This window comes from Argentina silus (genome assembly GCF_951799395.1).
Source record: "Argentina silus genome assembly, chromosome: 6".
NCBI lineage: Eukaryota > Metazoa > Chordata > Actinopteri > Argentiniformes > Argentinidae > Argentina > Argentina silus.
In genome coordinates, this window is record NC_139660.1 from 16,751,187 (window position 1) to 16,777,310 (window position 26,124).

A 26,124-nucleotide genomic window follows, 5' to 3' on the forward strand; every position below is an offset into this window, starting at 1 on the left:
CTTTAGCCCCAACATCTGCTACCAGACCCGGCAAACATTCAACAAATAATGGGTGTGATTGCTTCGATTTCATCATTGCTCAACAATGAAGGGGGCTCTGGGTGAGTTACCGGAGTGTTCTGAAAAGGTTCTGAGTGAGTTATGACAGGGTTCTGTCTGTGAGGGGTCTTTATGTGTGTGTGTGTGTGTGTGTGTGTGTGTGTGTGTGTGTGTGTGTGTGTGTGTGTGTGTGTGTGTGTGTGTGTGTGTGTGTGTGTGTGTGGGTGTGTGTGTGTGTGTTAAGGCTGACAAGGGGAGACAAAGCCAGATATGTATCATACAGACTACTCATCAGCACAAGCCTATGGACCCGCACACCTCCACACTGATGTTACGCTTGAGGCAAACATCGTCTAGAAGGAGCAAAGAGCCTAAATGGACAAAAATGGGAAGCCATGCAACAAGCCAACCAACAAAGACGAAGCACAAGGTTGACTTAACTGGTAGTCTTCCTAATTTAGATTAGATAGATTATAGGATTATTTATTGTCCATCCAGGGATGGAAATGTGTCTTTGGCATCACCAGCCACATATAAAACATAAACACATAAAATCATAATTATCGGTCATGATACACAACAGACATTACCCATTTAAGAAACAAAATCCTGTCTTACCTCCTCACTACTGCACCTGCCCAAAATAAATACACAGCCATCACATGTTTAAGAGAACCACAGACCGGGGGACAAAGGAGGTTTTAAAAATATTCCTGTTGGCCTTTGGCATCCTAATACTGCAGACCATACCCACGCTGCCTCCTGACTATCCTCCCTCTGTTGGCCACAGAACAAAGCTAAACTCATCATGAATACCATTGTACTACTCAGCTGGCATGAACCCCAACAAACAAGGCGTCCTCGAACGCCTTCAGATCAGCCAAATCGGCAACAGAGAGCTCCTCCAGGCTAAAAACCATTTGCACATTTAGGAAAGTGAACTAACATTCACATCCACTCAAAACAGAGGGAGAAGAGGAAAATAAGCCAAGTTTTAAACATCAAATCAACAATGAAAGACGACTTCAGCAGTCCCCAGTAAGTGTGCATTGTGTTCCTGTAACAATAACAGAGCAAACAATGACAGATGTGTTCATAAACTGCAGGACACAGGAGGACATCTCTCCTCTCCTCCACAGTATATTCTACACTGGTCATCTGTCTCTCCTTTACAAGTATTTACTTTAACACTTACTGTCTGTTTGTCCAAAATCACCAAAAGTAATCATTTCTCAATGTCAATACAAGGAGTCATATTCAGTGTTAATTGCTAAGCACAAATACATTTTAAACACATGTACACAGTTTAATGTTTCCCAGTCTACCGAAAATCGGTATGTCTTGGGGTTGGTTAGATGCAGGGTTAATGGTTGAGGGGATAGGGGTTAGGGGATAGGGGTTGAGAGGATAGGGGTTAGGGGTTAGGGGTTGAGGGGTTAAGGGTTAGGGCATAGGGGTTGAGGAGTCAAGGGGTTAAGGGTTAAGGGTGAGGGGTAAAGTGACCTCCTCCGGTGTGCACCTGTGAAGATGTCCTGGCCCAGTCCAGGAGAACGCCCGTCTTTCCCGTTGAACAGGTGCTGCGAGGGGCCGGGGCAGTGCATGTGCTGATTGGGGGTCGAGCCCTGTAGGTGCTGCACGGACAGACACTCGTTCAGGACGTCCTGCTCCAGGTGGGGGCAAGGCCTCAACTATCAATCAGAGACACAAGGGGATTACAAGATTAGCTTTGGTAGTATGGAGTTGTCCCAAAACATTGATACTGTACAAGTGGAGATAGAAATCGGAGGACGGGTTCAGTCAGTTTTGCATTTACAGAACAAAAATGATATGGCTTTCCTTTGCGTCATACATTGGCTTTGGAGGTATGGGTGGATATCTAGTATCCCCACTTAGAGCCAAATAGATCTCTCTCTCTGCCAATCTATCACAATTCATGTGGAGCAGTGGCCTCAAGGAGATCTATCTTAGTCAGTTGGAATGATGGGATGTCTGTTGCATAGATCAGTGAAATGGGTTCCTCCTGCTCTATAGATCAGTGAAGTGGATTTCCCCTGTTATAAAATGTTATAGTAGGATGAAGTACACACCAGTACAGGAATACTAACAACCATGTCTTCCCTTCCCTCTGTAGATTTACCTTCAAAGCCTGCCGTAATGTCAGGACAGGGATTGTCATACTAAATACCAGACTTTCTGTGGAAGGGAGAAGGTAAAGGAATTTTAAGGCAACGGGGTGCTCTTGTCTGGTGTTGGGGTTGGGACAGTCGCTAGTCTGTATGGCTGAGGTACTGCTGTACCTCCTTCACCCAGGTCTCCAGTATACAGTAGGAGCCTAGTTAGCTGCGTTTGATCCCTGTACAAACTAGACGACACTTAACTAACTAAGCTGACATTCAGTCACTTAATATTAGCATCTTGGCATCCTCTAAAACTGTAATGTAATGCTCTCTCCAGTGTACTGGTGCAGTAATGCTCTGGTCTTGCCAGTAATAGCTGACAGAACAGCAGGGGTATGTGTGGGATAAAGGCCCTTCTGTATACACTGGCCTGAGCCCACAAGCACGACCGTCTTTAATAAAGAAGTGCATCAGTTACTGGTGACATCTCACCACAGAGCATGAGAGGAACCTTTCTACCACAGACAGCTCAGGGGCTCAGAGCCTTGCTACCACAGACAGCCCTTATTTGAGCCAGGAGAGGGAGGGATCTGGACAATAACTCCATCCATTCATCCATCTGTCAATCCATCTGTCAATCCATCCATCCATCCATCCATCTGTCCATCCATTTACAGTATCCACCCACCCACCCTTCCATCCATTCCTCTGTCCAACCATCCATCCATCCATCCATCCATCCATCCATCCATCCATCCAGACAATTAAGCCCATGGAGAAAGGTTGGATGTGTGGTAGGAGGTGTGGCTGGAGGTGTGTTCTACCTCACTAACATCCTTCAGGATGAACATGACAGCACGATTCCAACAAAATTCATTCACAATGGTGGCCCAGAGTGGCAAGTCTGGATGAATATTTGAGTTGATCATTTTATCATTTTAGAAGCTTTGTGGAATTTTTGATATCTGAGAACTTGAATTTAGATTCAATCATGTTTCATAAGTAGTCACTGCAATCATCAAAGAACACTCAGATAAGTGTGTAAGTGTGTCTTGCAGTTGGACATGTTGTCTTGGAGACAATTCATTATGAACGTCTTGCAACTATTCATAAAACCGAATTGTGTTTCTGCCTTTCACAATATGACGCTATAACAGACTTTTTCTTCAACTTTAACTCTGAGATGGAGTGAGAGGGTTTGTTTGACATTTGTCCACAACATCTGGCCACTGGGGTATTCTACTCTACAGCTTATTAACAATGGTACAATCCCACATGTGTTTCTGTTTTACCGCGCTAAGCAAAGAAACACATCATCCAGCCTGCCACCATCCAGCCCCTTCAACAACAATGAGACCATTCTCTTCATGCTCTCCGTATTTACCGACCTCGAGCAGTGAAGAATGTGCTTTTGACCATGAACACGATGAAATGTGGTCAAACCTGATCTATTGTCAGGGAAATGATTTTCAAAGCCCTTGTAAATTAAACCAACTGCATGGAGCTGTGAAGAATAAGCATCAGACCAGGAAGAATGACACCTACTGGTACATTTGCAACAGTGGAGGCTGGTTGAGGTAGAAGTCAAAGGATGGGCTCATTGTAATGCATGGAATAGAATGAGGAATGGTATCAAACGTGTGTTTGATATCATTCCTCATTCCATTCCATGCATTACAATGCATCCTCCAATGTCTACCTCTACCAGCCTTCACTGATTTGCAATGGCCTAACAAGATCTATAAGAAGCATAACATGCTGTGAGTTGACCACCAGTGGTCAAAAGATGTACAGTACAGTATAGAACAAAGGCAAAAGATCTCATCCTTAGTCTGGTTCTCTCACTCTCTCTGGGTGTCTTACCTTCCTACGCACCTGTTGCTCTTTGGCCGAGTGGATCTTGACATGTTTGCGTAGGGAGCTGGGGTCTGTGTAGCGCTTGGTGCAGCCAGGGATCTGACACGCATAGGGTTTCTACAGAGGACAGAACAGACATGTAATGACAATGTATAATGACAATGTAATGATACTTTATGATGCAGTGCCATGCAGTGCCCACAATCAACCACGCAATAACTGAACAGTAAAGCATGATTTGACGAGAATATGACTGAAAAAAGAGTAATAATAAAGAATATGCAAAAATATGTGATACATTGTGAGGCTGGCAGAGTAAGAGAAAGCAATGACAGAAGAAAGCCAAGATAGACTCCTACCTGTCAGCTGGGAACTCACAGTACAGAAGAGAGAGAGAGAGAGAGAGAGAGAGAGAGAGAGAGAGAGAGAGAGAGAGAGAGAGAGAGAGAGATGGAGAAGGAAGAAGAAAAAGAGGAATGACAAAGAGTTACATTTTTCAGAAAGAACATCAAGGTCACTTGCTTTTTCTAGTGTTTAAACTTCTCCAAAATGTGGCTATTTTTAACACAGGTGCACCAAAAGATGTGGTGCAGGTCTCTAAATATGACCCAGACTAAAGTAGTCTCCCTCTCTAGTGGTTTGGTTTAGACCAGTGTAACAATGATGTCATCTGTCAAATGACTGCACTGTCATTGACATGAATTCCTCATCGTTTCACCTTCCCTCTCATTAAGGAAGCAAATGCTGCATGTAGCCCAGTGTTTTTCTACATAGGAATATAAGGTGGTCATTAAAGTGAAATGGGATACAGTCTTTATTAGCTCTCCGTTCCTACCTTTGCCTTTTCTGTAAATAGCACATTGTTATTACAAGCAGCTCTCAGTGCCCCTCATCTCTGCCATGTTTGTTTTGCTAAGCAACACACCCAACACAGACCCAGCCAGTGGAGAAAAGAGCGCGAGAAAAAAAACACACTTCTGTCTAGTATAAATATCATTACAGTTGAAAATGATTTTTCCCCAAAGTGCGTTTGGCAGAGCGGCTGGCGGTAGAATGAAGCTTTCGGCGGGGCGTTAATGCGAGGCCATCAGCGTCTAGGGTCCGGAGGCTTAATTGGCGATGTCAGGACGGTAGTGAGCCTGGGTGGCTGGGTGGACGATAAAGTGGGACGTTGGAGGAGAAACTGAGACAAGCGTGAGTTGCGACTGACTCAGGCTTTCCCTTCCTTTCCCCTTCCACAGCAGAGAGAGAGTACAGGCAAGGCCCTGTCTAAACTGCTCTGGAGAAAGGCGGGTATTTCACATGCTGTGGGTCTCACTAATGGAACTGATCTCTTAATGATCTGTAGTGTGTCAGGCGTGGTTTCTGTTACAGTAAGTGTGGAATGAGTGAGAATGCCACTGACTGACGTTTTACAAATTGAACTGTAATACTGTCAAGAGATGGAAATGGACTTTGAGGCTTGGAAATGGGCGCTGGTGTGGCTGGTGGCAGTGTAGAGAGGGGAAATGTTCCAAACAAAACCTTTGGATGCTACTATTCAAAGACATGTCCACACCACAGACACACACACACTCTAATCAGCAAGGGCAACGTTTTAGGGATGTCTAGAAGTGAACCTCGTCCAGCCTACTATTTCTAGGACAACAGGGTATCAACATGCAAATCACCCCCTGACTGTTTCCCCCCCATGGTCCTGATCTACAGTAGAGAAGCAGTGGGAGGTTAGAGTGGAGGTTGTCTGCGTGTCCTGACCGTGTCCAGGTGGGTGCGCTGGTGCTTGGCCCGGTCGCTGGAGTTGCTGAAAGCTTTCTGGCAGCCGGGGTGCTGGCACAGATAGGGCTTCTCTCCAGTGTGGCTGCGCAGGTGGATCTTCAGATTCTCTAGACGGGAGAATGCCTTGTTACAGCCCTCGAACTGCAGAGGAGGAAAGACACACAAATAGGATAGACACACACACACACACACACACACACACACACACACATATAGAAACGGAGGGAGAGGGAGGGAGAGAAGTACAGAGAGAGAGGTAGATCAATATGAGGAAAAGCGGGTATGGTAAATACTGGTACAATGAAGGTACTGTATCCATGTACCTCTATGGCTTCTACAGATCAGTCACACAGCTCCTCCAAAGACACACACTGGGCCGTGGAAACTAAGACACTAGTGTATGGTGAACTGGTTATGGTAGACCTCACTTACAAAATGACACTGTGTTTCTAGAGTCCTTTGTTAAAGACTTATTAGCTACAGAATGATACTGTCACATGAGTCGAGAATCCACACATGAATATACTGTACAGGGCAGCAGAAACTGCAGTTGACTGAATCCTGAATAGAGGCTGAGTGGCAGTTAATAGGTGTAATGCACAGCATATCAGATGAGGGTAGTGTACATGAGTCGGGTGGTAAGTGGTATCAACTGTAAACATTCTCATCTGATCCTGACCACTCAGCCCATTTGATCCTAACCACTCAGCCAATGAACACCACAGATTTGTTAGCAGACCCATAATTCATGAGGCTGCTCGCATATCCTCTCCTTCTCTCTGATAAACACAAACACAATGGTTGACTGGCTGACAGTATAGCCCCGAGCCCCGTCCTCCTCCATAGACATGTTACTGTATAAACTGTACATCCATTTAGTGTATGGAGGACCACTGTATACAGTATAGGGTACACCTCAAAGTAACCAATATCCGGCTTGTTAATCCCTCTTAACTATTCACGGGGGCTAACGGCAGCTACGCTAGGCCTGACATCAATACCATGGATGCCATGGACCACAACAATGAGAGCCTTCGGCCACTGAGGAGCTCGCATCAGGGCTCTTTCCTGTACAATTACTTACCTGTTACCCTATCTGAGGGCTCCACCTCCCTGCCTCCCTGCCCTTTATGCACCGATCAGGGGCCAGAGGCGTGGAGGGGAGGGGTGGAGGGGAGGGTGTTGGAGGGAGGGAGTGGAGGGGTGGAGAGGTGGAGTGGTGGAGGGAGGGGTGGAGAGGGTAGGGAGTGGTGGAGGAAAGGGTGGAGGGAGGGGTGGAGGGAGGACCCAGCGAGCAAGGTCGTCTCTGTGGCCTGGGCACACTGAAACCTGACATGGAGGCGCTGCTCTCTATTGTCCCCTGACCTTTTAGTGAAGCCTGCCTGGTGCTGGGGGGTGTCGGGTTACGCCCAAGGAGAGAGAGACACCATTCTTCTAATGGCCCTTCTTCAGCCCCATCGGGGCTCAATGCTCATCTCTGGCCTCCTTCATTCACGCGCAGGCAGGGCCCTCTATTCACACAGCGCTCCATTTAATATGGGCGAAACCTAAGCCTGTCATGGTAGAGCTGGGTCAGATGACCTGGGCCCTGTGTATGTGTGTGTGTGTGTGTGTGTGTGTGTGTGTGTGTGTGTGTGTGTGTGTGTGTGTGTATGTGTGTGTGTGTGTGTGTGTGTGTGTGTGTGTGTGTGTGTGTATGTGTCTGTAGGGTATTTCTATAAGTGCTTTAAGCTGTCCACTTATCACAACACAAAACATCAGTCCCTGTAGAGTTGGTAAGGATTTTGAGCTGCTGTTTGCTCCATATGTGAGGCATCTTCTGGTCTCATTGTTCAGATATTTGATTAAAATAATCACTTATTAGCTCTTGAGGAGCTTCCCATACACACACACACACACACACACACACACACACACACACACACACACACACACACACACACACACACACACTCTGAAGCACCAGTAGCCGTGCAGGCATTTGTTTGAAATGCAGAGAGGGCAAAGAAAACATCACACAGTTTAACAGAGTGCCGATGTCACCTGATCCTAACTGTACTGTAGATTTCACCAATGTCATGAGATATGCAGTCGACCGTGATGACCGGCCCACCCTGCTGCATCAATACACGGTGGAGAAATGTGTCTGCTCAGGCCTGGGCCCAGAGGGGTTGGAAAACATCTAAAAGTGTCAGACCACACAACACACACTGGAGCGGTATTATTCTAGAGTCAGGCTAATCAAATGTACAGTATAGGAGAGAGAGGGGGTGGGAGGGGGGGAGTTTAATAAAATCCCGGAGAGAAGGCCGTCCATACTGGCATACATACATACAGTCCTGACAGACACGGACCATGCTGACTCCTGAAATATGGTCCTGAACATTTGAGTTTTGAAAACAAATACAGCCATTATTGACTTGCCAAATGTGTGTATTTATGTATAAGGGAAATAATCAGTCTTTCATTGCTTTCTTTAATGCAATACAAATTTGAAGCTAAATTAGAGTTATGGGTCAGTGGAGAAAAGCGGCTAATCGTGTAGAGCTATGCTATTAGTCTGAGAAGTTGTCTGCCAGTGAGACAGTAAGCATGAAGTTTTCCTGCCTGCTGAGAGCCTAATGCCTAATGCCACCTCTGGGCATGCACATACTGTATGACTCATAAGGCCTTTACTGTGCATGAATAAGGTGTTACTAATCTGCCAGTCCAAAAGATATCTTTCATGAGTTACAGTAGCAGGGTTCAGGCCAAAGCCAGGAATTTAAGTCTTAAGAACTGGAGGATAGATTCCAGTGCTGAAGTAACCCAACAGCTAAATTGCGCAGAGCAAAAAATGTCAGAAACATTTATTATTTTTTTTATTTTTCAGAAAAACGAATGAGGACAAAGCCAAATAGAGGAGGAGGAGAAGGAGGAGGAAGGGATGGTGGGAGGGCCTTGGTCCAGGGTGCTGAAGCCACACAGGACAGCTTCACTCTCCTCAGCACCTTTGATATGATGTAGGAAAACAGTTTAGGCACTAATCATATTAATTGCTTTAAACATGTTTTGCTTTCCCCTCTGAATGCTGCTTCTGAGGTAAACTGGGTGATAACCACACGAAGGGCAGCAGGGTTGAGCGCCGTTTGACACCATCTCACTCTGAAAGGGGTGCTCAGCGGCTCTGTAAACATTGCCGTGACAGTTGGCTCTGACAAGGTTGAGGGGCAGCGAGCGGATCACAACAGACAGATTATAGGCCCGGCAGGCCCGGACCTGGAGGTGCAGCCGGTGTGAGGCCTTCATGGGAAATGACTCCTGACTGGCAGAGAGAAGCCCAAACAGTTGGGTGACTAAATGGCCGCAGTGTATCGCTCCCAGAAAGACCTCGTTAGCAGCCTGGAGAACTGGGGAGATGATCGAAACAAACCGCCCGTTATTGCTTGACGTTGGTGGGGAGGGGGGGGGGGGGACCTCTGCTGACATCTCAGACAGGATTCTGATGGAAAGCCTGATGGAGAGGGAAAGAGAGAGAGAAAGAGAGAGCGAGAGAGAGAGGGAAAGAGAGAGATAGAGTGAGAGCTCATGCATGAGAGAGAGAGAGATAGAGAGAGAGAAATTAAACAAGAGTTTCCTCAAAAGGTTCACTTCAGAAATGTACCTCAGTCAGCTGAAAGGCTCTCCTCAATGTGTTTCTTGTCTGAATAAAGTTGTAATTCTCTCTCTTGTGTTCCAGTGTTGCTGTTGACATGATGGAATCCTTTGAGCCCAGGACCCTGTAACAGTTCTAGCCTGGCCTGACCACCAGTTTGACTGGAGGCCTATGACTAATGATGGAAGAAATAGAATTAGAATGTTTTAGCTGCTAACTAGCATGAAATCCACTATTACTCATGTTTAGGGGCCCGCAGTAAAAGCTAAAGTACTCAGGGCTTAACAAGCTCCACCAGTTTTTCTGCTTTGATTGGTTTTAGCTAATGCTTCGAGGCTCCTTAATTGCTTGTGCTTTCTCGCAAGGTGTGGTGTTCTCTTGCGGGAATCAGATACACACCACCGAATAAAACCTTGAATATAAGTTATAACTGGTTGCTTTTCAGCATTATTCAAATGTATGAAAAAAGGTTTCTGGAAGACTGTTCGTTTATCACAAGGTGCCTTTTTATCCTGTGACCGATGAGGAAAACCACCAACACTTCAGGATCTGTTCGGTGGAGACGCTGGAGCAGAGCTCTCGGGCTGCGGCTGGGAGAAACATGTGCATTTAATCTGCCTGCTTCCAAATGCCCCGTGGCAACCACAGCAAAGAGTAGAAAAACGTAAATGGATGAAATTATATCCATATGATTCAACGAGACAGCTAGGGAGAGGCAGGTTTCTCATGCACTTCGTCAGGGTACAAAATTAAACACAGCTTCGCTAAAACATTCGCATTACATAGTTTACACATAGCATTTCCACAGCCAAGCGGGACCCCTTTTAGCAGCCAGGCTCATCTGTTGCGAATAGGGCCCTAATTTGAAGATAGAGGCAGATTTTTCTTCTTTTTTTTTTTATTTCTTGAAGCTGGATAGAGATGAATTCACACACACTCTCTTTGTTTTTCTTTTGCATCTTTCCCCCTCAGCCATAATGCTCAGAAGAGTTGATTTATGAATGGTGATATATGAGTACACACAGCACAGCAGTGACTAAGCCAGGACTGTTGTCCAGATGGAGCTGAACAGAGCGCCGACCGACACGATAGCTCAGCCGATAAATTGGTTGAGGAAGTACTCATGTAAATGACTCAAGAAATTGTTCTGAACAGCCATTTTGTACTTATGCCTGCATAGTTTGCGGCAGATTAAAAAGTATATGGATGGTACAACAGGAAGCATTCCTAGGATGACTAAATGAGGCCACTCACATAATGACTGCCCAGCTGGCTTCTTCCTCTAACTGGCCTTTTGATGGAGATTGAACAGGAAGTGTATGATGGATTTGAACCCCCGTTGCTATGGAAGCGTGGCGTTGCGCTACTCTAGGGGCAGTCTGGCTGCAGCGAGAACGAGGTGGAGTCATTCATGGAAACACTTAACCTGCTGCGATTCAGGGGCCTGTGCTCAGATGGGTACCAGCTCAGAGGCCCTGTATCACATTAGATGTGATTTCCTCCTGAACCGGGCGTTGTGGGTTTACGGGTTCATGAGGGGTAGAAAAGGAGGGTCAGGATCACACACGCTAGAGTCCTTATCTCTCCCTTTCATAGTTCATAGAAGCAAACTAAATAAGGATGTATCTATCTGGTCACCATCAGTGTTGGCATTGAACCCAAACTGCTCCCAACCTTTCCACAGAGGATCTAAATCTGCTATTGCTCAAGTGGCACACCTTGTCTATGTGTAACTTTCGAATGCACCCATGTACATGCGCCACCCCCCCTGTATGAAAACAGTCCAACTGTGCAGCGGTTGCCTTTGAAATGTACTCAACTTCCAATACAAACGGGGTCAAGTTTCAGCCAAGTGACCAACCACATCCAAATCAATGCTTCCCAATGAGAGTGGACAGTGTTTAGACATGGGCCAGTACTGCTCTAACAGTAGTAGGGATGTTTGGCAGTCTTTGATGTCTCAGGGCAGAGCTGGAGCTTTTATCTCACGCTTGTGCAAAAACGTGGAAGGGTTTCAGAAGGGTTGAAATTTCAGTATCAATCTTTGTGTATGTGGGAAAGTTCAGTCAGAGGACTTGCATATGGGTTGCATCAATGTGTGTAGGAATAATAGTATACTTATGGTCAATAAGAGAAACAATGTAGAATTTCCTCCTTAGTGAATGATCATTTGTTGATAGGCTACTATAACTCTCTCTGATAAGTGCCTGTGTGTTTAGGTTAGCTGCTCCAACTATTTTGAATCGCTAATTAGACTGTATTACCCAGCCTTGGTGCCATGGCCATTAGTATACCATCAAGGCATTAATTATAAACCTATTTGCGTAATTCGAACCCCCGTAAAAAAGACAGAGAGAGGACGGGATGCAATGAAAATCCTAAACACGATATGTGCTTTGAGCCGACGTCTGGACTGATGTTACTGCGAGTCAATACGGTATCCGCTAGGACGGGCCTGCTCTGTAGCCTCCTATGACACCCTGGGCTCAATCTGTCCTGGACCTCTCACTCACACCTGCTTCCATTCTCCCTGGGCCTCTCCCCTCTCCACACCCCTGTCTGGGCCTAAGCTCCTCTTCCTTCAACCCTACAATGGGGACTGTTAAACACGTGGATGGGCTCCACCACCTATCTATCAGTCCTCTTCAGTAATGGCTATGTGCCCTATGTGCAATCAGGACAGACAATCACAATTCAATGTATAATTGAACAGTTGATCACTTGTCGCATGGCCACCAAGTCATTTAGAATGGGACTAGTGTGATGACGTTGGTCTGTCCTGCGTCATCTCCAGTCGGTCCCTAACCATCTTCCCCCATCCCGCTCCACATCTCTCCTTCTACTGCCCTTCTCTCTCTCTCTCTCTCTCTCTCTCTCTCTCTCTCCATTTCACTTTTTGGCAAACCATTCCTTGTCCATACAGGGATAGTTGACACAGCTGTCTAAAGGCTCATGCCTACATTGGGCCACTCTTTAACTTCAACGTGACAACAAATAAACATTTCAGACGCCCCTCAGGCTGCCAAACCAAACACCTTGACGCCAGAGGCACCATAATATTCAGAGAGAAAACACTCCTGCGAAATTGAACAATAGGTCAAGATGGCATTGTGATCAACACCAGTCCGCCAGGCAGAGGCGGGAGAGAGGGAGAAAGGGCATTTTGCGCAACATTTCCTCTGAAACAGAGTTACAGTTCAGTATGTTGGACATCACTCACTCACTGCTGGAGATGGACCAAACCACAGAACCTTCTGGGTAATAGACCAGCTGAACCAAGACATGTGGTGCAACTGAAATGAAATGCCACAGTGCCACGGTGCCACGGTGCCACGGTGCCACAGTGCCCTTTGGTTTGTTCAGACGTTACTGTGCCAAGATCCTGTTATGTACTCTTTCTCTCTCTCTCTCTCTCCCCCCTCTCCCTCTCTCTCTCTCTCTCTCTCTCTCTCTCAGATTGGGGGTCCAACCTCACTTCAGAAATGGGGATATGTCTAGCTGCAATACATCAATGTGCAATCACCGTTCTATGTGTCAGTCCTTCTCAAGGCTCAATTATACCACCCTGCTTTCACACTTCAGCAGATCTCCACAAATTCATATTTCAATACATCTATTTGTATTCACATTTTAGAGTGTGGTTATATTTTCACATTCAATAAGTCTCTGTTCACCACCAATCTGTGTCTCTGCCCATGCCGCCACCCGCAAATACATTCATTTAAGTGAAAAAACACTTTCTATTCCTGTGCAATTACTCTGGACAAAAGTAACCTGCCAACAGCTCAAATTGTGAGGTTCCAGTGTCCATTGGTATTCCACAGTAAACGTTTTCATATTTATGGAATATTTTCCCTGAAATTTCTCATCAGACACTTGTTTATGTTAGCAGTAATATGAGTCTGAGCCTGGCACTTGCTGGCCTCACACTGTTAGCCAGAAAGAGTGCTGACTACATCATGATACTGAATGTTTCTTCATATGCAATATCCATTTTCCATCTGTACACTAAATTGCGCATGACCAAATCTAGATTTTGGCTTCATACACTTAAAATAATAATTTGGCACATCTGTGACACTGATTTTGATTTAATTTTGCCTTTGCAAAGGGTCATATGCAACCTAAAAGGATAGTTTCTACGTGCTTCGTTCTTTGTTAATAATTGTCATTATTACAGAAAACGAAGCTGTATGAGTCAAAATAAACAAAACTATCCCACTCTCTTTTCCTGGCTTAATTCTGTAATTCTGTTCAGAAACAAACCGCTCCAGGTATAATCCATCTTAAACCTTTTACATCTACATTTAACTAATTCCAAGGCTGAACTGATCAAATGTGAAACATATGTTTGAAGTTGAAGAATATTCTTTTTGGGGACTGTTTAACATCATTGGGGGTGTATAACTCTATGGGGGAAATGTAAATAAGGTCTTAAATATACTATATTTTTTGGTGTAAATAAATTTGCCAGCGCCAGCAAGTCAAACAATGACATCTTAACGATGAAGAAAGCAGGTGAATCATTCTCAGCACCGCCGTCATGATGAGAACTGCCCCACTGTGAGGATGTGTTCATCTCCAGATGGTAATATTGCTGCAATGCCATTCCTCTCTCCCCCTCTCTCTCTCTCTCTCTCTCTCTATTTTTATCTACCTCTCTCTCCATATATATATATATATATACATTTATCTACCTCTCTCTCCATATATATATATATATATATACATTTATCTACCTCTCTCTCTTTCCATCTCTTTCTCTCTCTCTCTCTCTCTCTCTCTCTCTCTCTCTCTCTCTATATATATATATATATATATATTTATCTACCCCTCTCTCTCTCTCTTTCTCTCTCTCTCTCTATATATATATATATTTTTATCTAACCCTCTCTCTCTCTCTCTTTCTCTCTCTCTCTCTATTTTTATCTACCTCTCTCTCTCTCTCTTTCTCTCTCTCTCTCTATTTTTATCTACCTCTCTCTCTCTCTCTCTATTTTTATCTTCCTCTCTTTCTCTCTCTGTCTCTCCTTGGAGAGAGTTATGATACGTCTCCGTGGTGCAGTAGTTCCATTAGAGATGGCAGGTCAGAATGAAGGCTGATCTTGACAGTGAAAACAGACAGAGCCTAAGGGAAGGCAGCATGGACAGCATTGTTGGCCTAGAGTGAACACTTTGGTGGGGAGCGTTCAAAAGCTCTAATTGGTTCTGCCGAATTCCAGCTGTGAGTCAGCGTTATAGTGCGCAATGTTCTGCCAGCGTTCCAAATCTGCTCCCAAAAACGCATCACATACAATACATACCACAATCACTTTCATTCACCACACTGAATTCTTGGCAGAAAGCCCTCTGAGATTACATAAGTTTGAATTGAATTTTTTACCTTTCAAAGTGCACTCCCTAATGTACTGCAGCCACAAAATACTACAGTATAATGTAAACATAACACCACACCACAAAATAATAGTCCATTTTTCATTACACAGAAAGCACAATGCCAGTGCCTGTGCTATACAGTAACTACTGTAGGTGCCTCCCTGACCCACAAAGATACTGGGTCCTGGTCTGTTCTGGTCTAGTCTAGTACTGTACGTAGGCCTGGGCTGCTGTGGTCTAGCCTTGGTCTAGTCTAGTCTAGTCTGGTCTGGGCTGGTCTGGGCTGGGTTGGGTTGGGCTGGGCTGGGCTCGGCCGGGCTGGGCTGGGTGGAGAGCTGGGCTGGGTGGAGGGTTGGGTTAGGCGGAGGCGTGCTGTACGTAGGCCTGGGCTGCTGTGGTTTGGCCTTGGTCTAGTCTAGTCTAGTTAGTCTGGTCCAGGCTGGGCTGGGCTGGGCTGGGCTGGGTGGAGGGTTGGGCTGTGGTCTGGCCCCTGGGGCAGACACAGTCCAGCCCAGGGCTGTAGCTATAAAGGTGTCTCTTGTTTGGTTGTTTATTAGGAGGTGTGACGGTGGTCAGGCAGATGTTGCTCTGGGCTCTGGGTGTGTGTGATGCGTGTCCCACTGACACCCAGCCCCCTGCTACATCAATACCTCAACAAACCCCACCTAGGCCTACTGAGAGATTTACCACTGTCCACACACACTCCCAACAGGCCAGCCTCACACACTGCGGTTCCCCAGGAATGTTTGTGGAATCAATGCTGTGGCGCAAATTGTGTCTCTGCACAAACCGAGGTTAGTGTCTGACATTTCAAGAAAACAGGGGTTTGCCTCAGACATTTTTCTTTCATTAGCTGTGTGACCGCAGCAATCAAAATGGTTCCTAACAAAGTCCATGTCCCATATGTGACAGAGAGGCCAGAGAGTCACTTGTTGAGAGTTGAACGTTTGGGAGCATTTTAGTGTCCATATGTTGAGTGGATGTGGTGTTATGAGTGTCATGACCTCAGAGGGAGATCCCTGGGCTCATGTAGAGCAGTGCTATCCCTCTCTCCTCTCTCTGTCCTCTCTCTCCTCTCCCTCTCGTCTCTGCTCCACACGCCTGGGTCCCTCTTCCCTCAGAGAGGCCCGGAACGTGAGCACAGGGCCAACTCCCTCTCTCCATATGTATCAGTAAACTGATCTGGCCCGCTGGCGAGGTTAAACTGATTAAGGGCTTGGGTAGGACACAATTATGACACAATCTCTGTGCAATGTACTGTCCGCTTTCAGCCATGGTCCTCAGGTTTCTGATACGAGACCGTGATTAAATGTTAAGGAAATTACAAAGTCAAAATATCACATTCCAGACAAATGTAATTAGGGTGTATCACATGTAGATCTGCCATGCTTTGATACCTGGTTACGCAGTTGGAAGCAGGGTAGCTGTTTGACTGTCTCTTTAACTTGTCCTCACATTCTTCTACATTGTAGCTCCGCAACATGTTTATGTGACGCTGCTGCAATGGAAGGAATTAGAGAACTATGTGAAGAGAATATTGAGGTACTGTAGTTGTGGTGGTGATGATAGGGTGGTACCAAAAACAGCATCATTTACGCATGGAGAACCAGATCCAGAGAGAGAGGGGAAGAGAGGGAGAGAGAGAGAGAGAGAGAGAGAGAGAGAGAGAGAGAGAGAGAGAGACTGGATTGCATTACTGTAAAAGATTGACTGGAAAACTTTTACGGCCTGACAAGAACTTGGCCTGGCCTATTCGACAAGGAAAACAAGCAAGAGCCATCTATTTCCAGGCCTTTCATTCCTGTGCCAAAACATCAGTCTCAGACCACTCCTGCCAGCAGTTTCATCATACTAATACATGTATCACATATGGTCAGGGTTTCTCTGCTATTAGCATGACGCCCAGACAGCCAAGTGACACATTGGATCTGACAGAGGGCACACGATCACAATGGCACAACATTACAGGTTCATTGAATGAATCACATACATACTGTATTGTACTGTAATCATTCTAGGTGATCATGCTTCAGCGATAAGTCATTGAGAATGGTACATGTGTCAAGGCACGGGGGACACTGAAAAGGCGCAAAACCTTCTGTTTTATTACTGGCTGTAGATTTTCTCTGCTGTGTGATTGGGCTTTCAAAGTCTGGCCCATCTAGCAGAACTTAAGACACTGCATATTATCCATTCACTCCTGACAAGTAGAATAAACCTCCTCTCTCTCTCTTATTGCCTCTGAGTAGCTCCCCCTTGTGTGTGGTGTGTGTGTGTGTGTGTGTGTGTGTGTGTGTGTGTGTGTGTGTACACTGTGTGTAAGTGTACTGTATGGGTCTCTGTGCGCTCTGGCTGAGACTTGCCTTCTAGGTTAAAGCTCTGAATCATACGTCTTCATTGCAGGTAGCTGCTACCGGCCAGAGCGGGGCTCTGAAAGATCGCGACGGCTAAGTCGTCCAGACAGGCCGGAGTGTCAGCGGCTCGCATTGGTACAAACACATTAATATCAACGTCACTCGCCTCCCGCGCCCAGTGCCCAGACAGCTCTGGTTTCAGCAAGCGTTCAGGGGAAAAGTCGGGTCATGTGCTGAACCTCAGTTTTAATTAGCTAATGGTACTCGTCGTTTCATCTCCCGCGTCTGAGCTGATTGCTCACAAAAGACTCCATTTACCCTTGAAAACACACGCCATCTTGGCAAGGGCCTCTGCTGTATGTCTCAACGTCTGCATCTAGGGGATTTCTGCGCTCTCTTCCAAAAATCAGTCTAATAAATCTAAATATATATATATGTTTGCTGGTTTCACACCAGTGAAAAAAAATAGGAAATTCCATGATCTATGCTGTTTTCCAGTCAGTCATCCTGCATCCAATTTTCCTACAGTGTGTGTGTGTGTGTGTGTGTGTGTGTGTGTGTGTGTGTGTGTGTGTGTGTGTGTGTGTGTGTGTGTGTGTGTGCAGGTGACGTTGGGGTGTTTTATCATTGTGCCCTGGGTGGCTCCATGTGTTCTGAGAAATTATCAAGACCAATATGTCCTTATTTCCTACTATTTGAGAAAAAAACATAGATAAAAATATAGTCTTTAATTGAAAGGGGTTTCCCTTCAACAGACCAAATATGGCATTTACTGTAAATAACCTAGAAAACTATGATAGATAATCTAAATTACATTTAATATTATTTATATGTAAGTGACAGTTTTGGTTAAAACACTTCATCTAAAGATCTCTCAAAGCCTCACTTGAGGACTTAAACTGACTGACGAAAAATACACATTTAAAATGTCACTCACCATTTCAGTTATTTGGCCATATGCCACAGAAGAAACAGATCCAGTACAGTATAGCCTAGCTGTAGCTATAACTTAGCCCACTACCACCAACCACCCACCACCTGTCATCACAAACACGCCAAGTACTGCTGTGACCCAGGCAGTACTGACTGGACAGGCCAGTACACAGAGGCTACAGACTGCACTGTGACTTATTTAACCAATAATGCCAGAGAGGCTGTGATTTATTGTTAATATATTGTCACGGGTAGGGGGAGTTGTTAGGCAACACGCGCAGCAGAGAGCCGGGAAACCCCCCTACCGAGGGACAATATTGACCATAAATCACGGCCTCTCAGGCACTATTGCTTTCATAGAAAAGTTACACAACAAATCTGACAAAAAAACAATGCAAGTAATGCAAGTATTTCTTTTGTGATAGTATTTCTTTTGTGATCCTATTTATTTTGTGATACACAAATCTACTGTGACATAGGGAATATAATTCTAATAAATACATTGCCTAATAAATACATTATCGTTATTATATATGAGCTTCAAACAGCTCTCGGCCAATCACAATGCTTGTTTTCATCAACCCGTTGTATAATGAATGCTCATGTACAGTAAAAAGCTGAAAATGTATGAAGGGTTTGCACAAGCAAATCATCCGACAGCTTCATCCATGTTTGGATAACCCATTGTCGGTTGCAACAAGACCTTATGAACAGATTTTCTCAACAATAATTCAATACAATTTTGATCCATTCAGCTGATGATTCCTGGTGGAGAGGATGAAGTAGCGTAAGTAAAGATTTAAGACTACTGCTCTGGTCCTGCAGTATGATGTATGAGCCAACCCTCTCTAGTCTACTGTGTTGCTGAGGTTACCAGAGGGATTCCATGGTTCTGATGACTATTTGTATGACCTTCAGGGTACAGAGTCCAGCCATCAGAGACATCAAATCCTCAGGACTGTCTGGAAGAGCCCAGTAAAGATACCAAAGCCTGTGACTATGTCAGGGCTACGGTCGCGGGATATATTTTTAATATTTATGCAGACAAGAGAGAAAAAATGTAATAAGCTAAAACAACAGGCGAATTAGGCATGAAACACAACAGGATATTGCAGGGAGATTATGCCGTTTCCTTTTCGCCTGTGTGTCCCTGCCTGCCCGACTACCACACAACTAACAGCCTGAGGCCCCATGTTAATTGGAAGGGGGGAAACCAAAAGTACCTTCTAAAAGTTTACAGGGCTTTACAAGTGCTCCAAACTCAACGTTTACAGATGGGGGCTGCAAGCGTTTTTTATGTGGGATGGCGTTAAACATAGCCAGGTACGGACGGTGACAAGCTAGCGAGAGGTCGGAGTACGACTTGTTTTGTGATAATGACTTTTTCCTGCCAAGACACGGCATGAAACAAATGCTGTGCAGCTGGAGAAGAAGAGAGGGAGAGAGGGAGAGAGTTAGAGCGGGAGAGAGAGAGGGGTGGGGGGGGGGGTGTTATGCTTGGATGTGAGTGAAGCTCGCCTCATGAGCGCCCACTGGAATCTGCCGCTGGAAAGATAATACAGGGATTAGATGGGGGTTTTTCTGGAGCATTTGGTTCTAAATCAAAATGTCTCATCTGTTTCCTCTGTGCGAATAGCTGGAATTCCTAAATGCCTTTGTCTATTGCATGAGCCCAGCAAACACAACACACATCACTCAAGGGTTCTGACTGGAGTGGTCAGACAGCATTGCAGACAAACAGTCTAAATAAGGGCTGTAGAGGGACTTAACAGACATACTGTAGAAACGCATATATGTGCAAACACAATAAACACATACTGTATACAGTAGTACAGTATTAAACATGTATGACCACACACTCTGAAACATATGCAAACAAAAACAAGGCCTTAAACACATGCAGAACATGTGCTAATCTTCTCCCTAAGCCACTGAGAGCATCGGTGGAAACTGGGAATTGAAATACATCCTCCCCCTGATTATTAGATGTGTTTATGTTTATGTTTATGTTTCAAACATTTTTACATTTCTGTTTATATTCTGTTGGAAAAATGAGTGCAATAATCCAACAGGCATGGAATCAATACTTCCTATTGTACTGTGTGTGTGTGTGTGTGTGTGTGTGTGTGTGTGTGTGTGTGTGTGTGTGTGTGTGTTTGTGTGTGTGTGTGTGTGTGTGTGTGTGTGTGTGTGTGTGTGTGTGTGTGTGTGTGTGTGTATTTGAGGTCTGCACCCCCTCATTCACGTCCTGAGACAGAGTCCAGTGGCTCCACTACACTGGGCCAAATTGTGCTAGAGTTAACATCTGGTAAACATCTCCCCACACAAAACACATACACACCTTCACACAAATACATTATACATACATAGATACTGCACAAACACACACAAACATTCACACAGCGCCTATTTGCCGTCCTGCTCTGTGTGTCACTAAACTGTGACATCAGCACTGGAGCACGCGACACACCCTACACATACTGTAGCTGCATCGCAAAAAAGGGAAGTGTGTAATGTACTGTATACTCAACACACACACTCTGAAATAACACACCAGCACCAACAGCTGCATGACAATACTGTGGATTATTTCCAGAACTCTAAATTACTGTATGTACTTCACTACTAGAAAATCATCAATCCACCAAGTCATGTCTGTGTCTTTTCAGTTACAATAAACACACTAACCCCTAGGGCCCCTCTGAGAAACTAACAAGGCTCACTATCAACATAAATATTGCATCACATATCCACGTTACTACTTTCCAAATTACTACTTTTGAAATGTAGCTTTCGCAACACTTCACAATTTTCACACTTGAGTGACTATTATATTACCAGCCCACTAGTGCATTACACTCAAATATTTAGAAAAATTAAATATACAATGTTTGGACTTCACCAGAATGAGAGAAAACAGGTACTGCTGTGGTGTTTGCGTACGAGCAGATTGCATAATCAGTTTTTGATGCATAATTAGTTCATGAAGAAAGACTGTGTCTGACAGGGATTGGGTCAAACACTGAACTGAGCAAGACAGAGAAATGTTACTGGCCATCCCCTATGTGGCAGCGTCTACTCCACCAGACTACTACATCTCTCCCCCTGTTTGGTTTAGATGAAAAGCCAATTCACTTAATACATAATATGTGGGACAGCTAAACATTTAAACCTCCCATTTAAAGGGATCAAGTGTATGCATTGTTTAGTTATGTTAACCAGATGTGTCGGGTTTTCATGAACGAAGTCCCTCCTTAAAAAACAGGAGGGCCAGTGAAAATAAACATGACTTGGCCCTACACAAATTGTGGACTAATTGTGTATTTGGACTAAATCATTCTTAAGGTTGGAGGGCTTTTTCCATTTGCTCAGTGTTGCTGGGGAATGACAGCTTGACATTGATTAGTGTGTTGACTTGTGCAATTGGAGAGTTTTACCTGTAAAGAATTCAACCACAAAATCTATTTATATAGCATCGCACAAGCAACAGGTCCAATTATAACAACTCAATTCTTCAATAGAAAACGTGTGTTTTAACTTGTGAAAATACTGAAATTACAAATGTATCCATTTTCAACAATAACTTTTCTAAATTCGTACTGAAAAATAAGCTGCAATAAAGCAAGCCAAGTCTTGTTTTTGGAAACAATGCATTCTGTTGAAGTCTCCTTAACTTGGATAAATGTCATGCATGTTAAACGTGTTCATTTAATTCAGCCAAAATATCACCTATAAATCCGTAGATAGAGGCCACTAGTGTTGTGTTTTGGACAATAAAATCTGGAATGCTTCTGGTTGGATACACTAAACCAACTTCAATGAAATACTACAATAAGGAACTAACCTCACACCAGTGCACATTCAGAAAATAGGCCTCATATTTCAAATATCTACCCACCGGTTTAAAAATGTAGGTTTCCTCAGAGGCCCTTGGCCTAGTCTATGGGAGAAACCAATGGAGGAATAACATGGGTCCTGGTTACACCAAATGGGGATATCTCTACTTGCATATGCTGTGGACACTATAACTAACATGTGACAACTAGACAGGATCTCCCCGTAAAACCATCATATGATAACACCAGAATAGAGATGAAAATGTGAGAATGGATATGGTGTCATTCTAGTGAGTGGACTGTGAACAACATTGGGTATCAGGTAGCAGTAGGGGGTTTGGTTCTGGGCTGGGTGGGGACTCACCATACACTTGTTGGGCTTCTCTCCCGAGTGGACCCTCATGTGGATGAGCAGCTTGTATCGGGCGTTGAAGGGCTTGTAGCGGCGGATGCAGCCAGCCCAGAAGCAGGTGAAGTCCTCTCCTTTGCGCTGGTCGATGTGCACCTTCTCGATGTGCCTCACCAGCTCCTCCTGCTGCTCGTACACAGCGCTGCAGTCGATCCAGCGGCACGCCTGCTTGTCACCTAGCTGTCCCCCATCCTCCCTATCAGGAGCAGTGTGGGGACCAGCGTGGCCTGCGGGTTTGACGCCCTGTAGGAGAGAGGAGGAGGGTGGTGCTGTGGGCTGGTTCTGGAGGTGCAGCATGCCCCCCGGGCTGGAGCCCATGTACTGGTGCAGGTGGTAGGGTGGGGGCATGGAAGGCCGAGGGGGGGCAGGGTGGTGGTGGTGGGGGTGGCGGAGGTGTCCTTGGCGGCCGGTCAGGTGTTGGTGGTGGTGATGATGGTAGTGGTGCTGAAAGAGCTCCTCCTCGCTGGGGGAGAAGTCATCCAGGGGCTCCTGTTTCAGAGCTCCGCCGCCGGCTCTCTGACAGCCCCCCTCCAGCAGCAGAGACCCAGTCTGCATCAGGGACCCGCTCATCAGCAGCCCCAGCCCCTCAGAGCCTCCTCCTCCTCCACCTCCTCCCCCAGGACCTTGGTGCATGGAGCCCTGCTCCTCACACAGCCCCTGGCCCTGGCCCTGGCCCTGGCCCTGCTCTGGCTCCAGAGACGACACTGAGGAGGAGGAGGACGAGGAGGAGCAGGAGGAGAGGGACAGCAGGCAGGCGGCAGGCGAGGGCAGCTGACAGTTCTCCTGTGGGGGCTGGGGGCTGCTGCAAGGCGGAGGCAGAGGCGGGGCCGGGGGCTTGCGGGGGCCACTGGCTGCCCGGGAGAAGCCGCTGGGCTGGGGTGAGGGGTTTGTCCGGAGCCCGTTGACGCAGGCCACCACGGACATCTGGGAGGAGCAGATGATGGCGGTGATATCGATCCCCTCGGCGGCGGAGGCGATGTTAGCGTTAGCGGTGTTGCTGGCAGCGGGGGACTGGGAGGCCAGTGACAGGCAGCGTCTCTTCAGGCTGCTAGCGTGGAGCAGCCGCGCTGAATGACGGGAGCCACCGGGGGACAAAGACAGTGGGGAGGAGCCATCTTCATTATTAAACGGGTACGCCGCATCCGCCGACAGAGCGCTGTCTAAGCTGCCGACGCCACTACCGTGCAGACCCTCCATCTCCCCCCGCCGCATCCCCATGGCTGCCCTGCCACTCTGAAAGGTGGCCTGGGGGGTGGGGACCCCCGGTCCGGAGGAGATCTTGTAGCCCATGGAGGTCTCCTGTTTGATGGTGTAGGGGAGAGGAGCCCTGGCCCCGTTGGAGCTGCTGCAGCCCGGGTCTGGTGAGGTGAGGGATCTCTGGAAGGCAGAGGACCTACGGGGGGGAAAACACACAGCGGGAATCTGAGCGCTACGCTATTAGGGCAACACAGGGGAGAATATGAGCACTATTAGCCGCCCGCTGTTGATAGATAAAGGCCACGGCTGTCTGTGTCCTGCCAAACCATCCTTCCCACAAGCAGCACTTTCAGTCCCCTGTACAACAGCAGGGCTGTGAGCTCCAGAGTTGGCCCGGAGTGATCCCTCTCTCTCTCTCTCTCTCTCTCTCTCTCTCTCTCTCAATCTCTCTCTCTCTCTGCTCTTTCTCGTCTCTCTCTCTCTCTCTCTCTCTCTCTGGTCTCTCGCTCTCTCTCTCTCTCTCTCTCTGTTTAGATAAAGAACATCTCAGCCCTGAGAGCCCCTGCAAAACTAAAAGTCTCTGTGTTAGAGGGTCTATGACATTACCAAATGAATCTAATGACATATCTGACAGACGTTTCTAAACAGGTAGCATCTACCACAGATGATCCAGAGTGATTTCATTAATAAATGAAACAGCCTGTGAGCAGTTATGAATGGCCATTGATTATGACTTATAATAGAAAGGGGGAGAGATATGGAGAGGCCACAGGCTTGTGTGTCTGACAGGCTTTGATGACCACAAAGGGGTTAAACCCAACCCTACATCTGGGATAAATGGGAGTCACCTGGTTTGTTGGCATAATGACGGCCTGTGAAGGGTCAGCGTTTACAATACTGTGTATTATGGTGGGAATCTTGCCCCTGTGAATGGGGAGCGAGGTCATATTTCTCCATGCGTCGCTGTGATCTCCTACATAATAATTCCTGTCAGTTCCCTCATTATGGATTTTGTGCAAAGCTCATGAGTGATGTGAGAAGGGCCCTCTTTCTCTGTCCTGTCCATGAAGGAATTGTCTTTGTCCTCTTTCCCCCTGTGCACGCTGGGGGAAAGAAGCTAACGCTAGCTAGACTGGATAATGCTTCAGAGTCATACTTTGTCGTAGTCAATAAAGAGAGTCTCCCTTCTTTCATGAGCGCTATTTCCTGTTTGGCTATGGCAATGGCATTCAGAGACAATAAAGGGGAATTGAATGTCTGTCCAGAAGCACTTTGGGGTGTAAGACTGCAGTCTGAAGGACAGAGAGGAGGAGGGACGGAGACGATAACTGCAATGAAACTAGACAGAGGTCAGAGAGAGTGATAACAGTTATTTTCTGACATGTGAATAGACACAGGTATGAATCCATAGGGATCCGCTGTGAAAGATTATATGGACATAGCAGGTTCAAATTCAACGTTTAACTGTTATTTGCAAAATACAGCATTCAAGTATGTCATTATCACGAGTATCTCTGTAGGTCTATCATCATTTCTTTCCATCAATATGATCATATTATTGGTAGCAGTACTAATACATATTGCAGTACGTATTATACTCTAGTCTGCCTGTGCCATGGTGCTCTTACCTGGCGTCAGGGTGCTGGTTGTCCTGAAGATGGAGGTTCTGTGTGGGCCGGTCACAGTGGACACTGTGGTAGTGACCCCCTGGCTGGCCCCTCAGTGGCACGGCCAGGCTCTGCCCACAGCGCATCAGTGCCCCCTCACCAACCCCCAGCTCCAGCTCAGGGCTGACGTCCTTCTCAGAGCAGTAGACACTGCAACCGCCGTTCACTGGAAAACAGTAGGGGGCCATGATGACTGAGGATCTCTGCGACAGCGCTGTCACTCGCTAACTGGAAGTTGGCTCTGGGGCCGGTTGGCTAATCTAAAGACAGCCCTGAGAGATTAATAACTGTCACAGAGTGCAAGAGATTTCCTCTGAGACAGTTCCATCAGTGACATGTTGAAATTCTATTAGATTATGAGAATTCTCTCGAGGAACAATCGTTGGCTGTAACTTTGAGCTATGTGTTGATTTATGGAGTACATTTGTGCTCTTTTGTGAACTTCAAAATTGATGACAGCAGCATTGACGTTGAAGAGATTCACTAGCTTTAACCCATGCTTTATTGTGTACATATATCTCATAGATATCATAAATGAGAAAGCCAAACACAAACTAGCTGTACAAATTAATTAACAGCCAAGAAATATAAAATCTGGGATTCAAAGCATATCAAAGCGTTCTCCACGCCCTGTTGTTGTCTAAACAGCTGAAGGATGGGGCAACCACTCTCAAATTCATAGACGGTGCTATGGATGCAAGGACTGATCATCCTCAAGATCAAAATGATAGTTTTAACCATGTTTTGAAGCTATACAGTGTTTGTTTACAATTACATTGTTTACAAGAATGGAGTAAAACAAGCAAGGTTTTCATGGGGTAAGACAGCTAAACTAAGCTGTAGTTTAATAATCAATGGCTATATACAGTATCATTAATCTAAAAATTAAAAATGTAATGTACCAATCCCAGATTGCCCCTTTAATGTTC

At 45.8% G+C, this 26,124-nt stretch overlaps 1 protein-coding gene across 1 annotated transcript in view; it reads right to left on the reverse strand.

Moving 5' to 3' along the window:
* Window positions 1-25,383, reverse strand: part of glis1b (GLIS family zinc finger 1b) — a gene marked incomplete at both ends in the record, with an annotated part of 35,021 nt that extends 9,638 nt beyond the window's left edge. Inside the window, 5 exons of the mRNA XM_083672326.1 lie at window positions 1,559-1,727; window positions 4,020-4,130; window positions 5,769-5,930; window positions 22,287-23,724; window positions 25,157-25,383. Coding sequence (XP_083528452.1) covers window positions 1,559-1,727; window positions 4,020-4,130; window positions 5,769-5,930; window positions 22,287-23,724; window positions 25,157-25,383 — 2,107 coding nt within the window. The remainder of the gene's footprint in view (window positions 1-1,558; window positions 1,728-4,019; window positions 4,131-5,768; window positions 5,931-22,286; window positions 23,725-25,156) is intronic.
* Window positions 25,384-26,124: the final 741 nt, after the last annotated feature.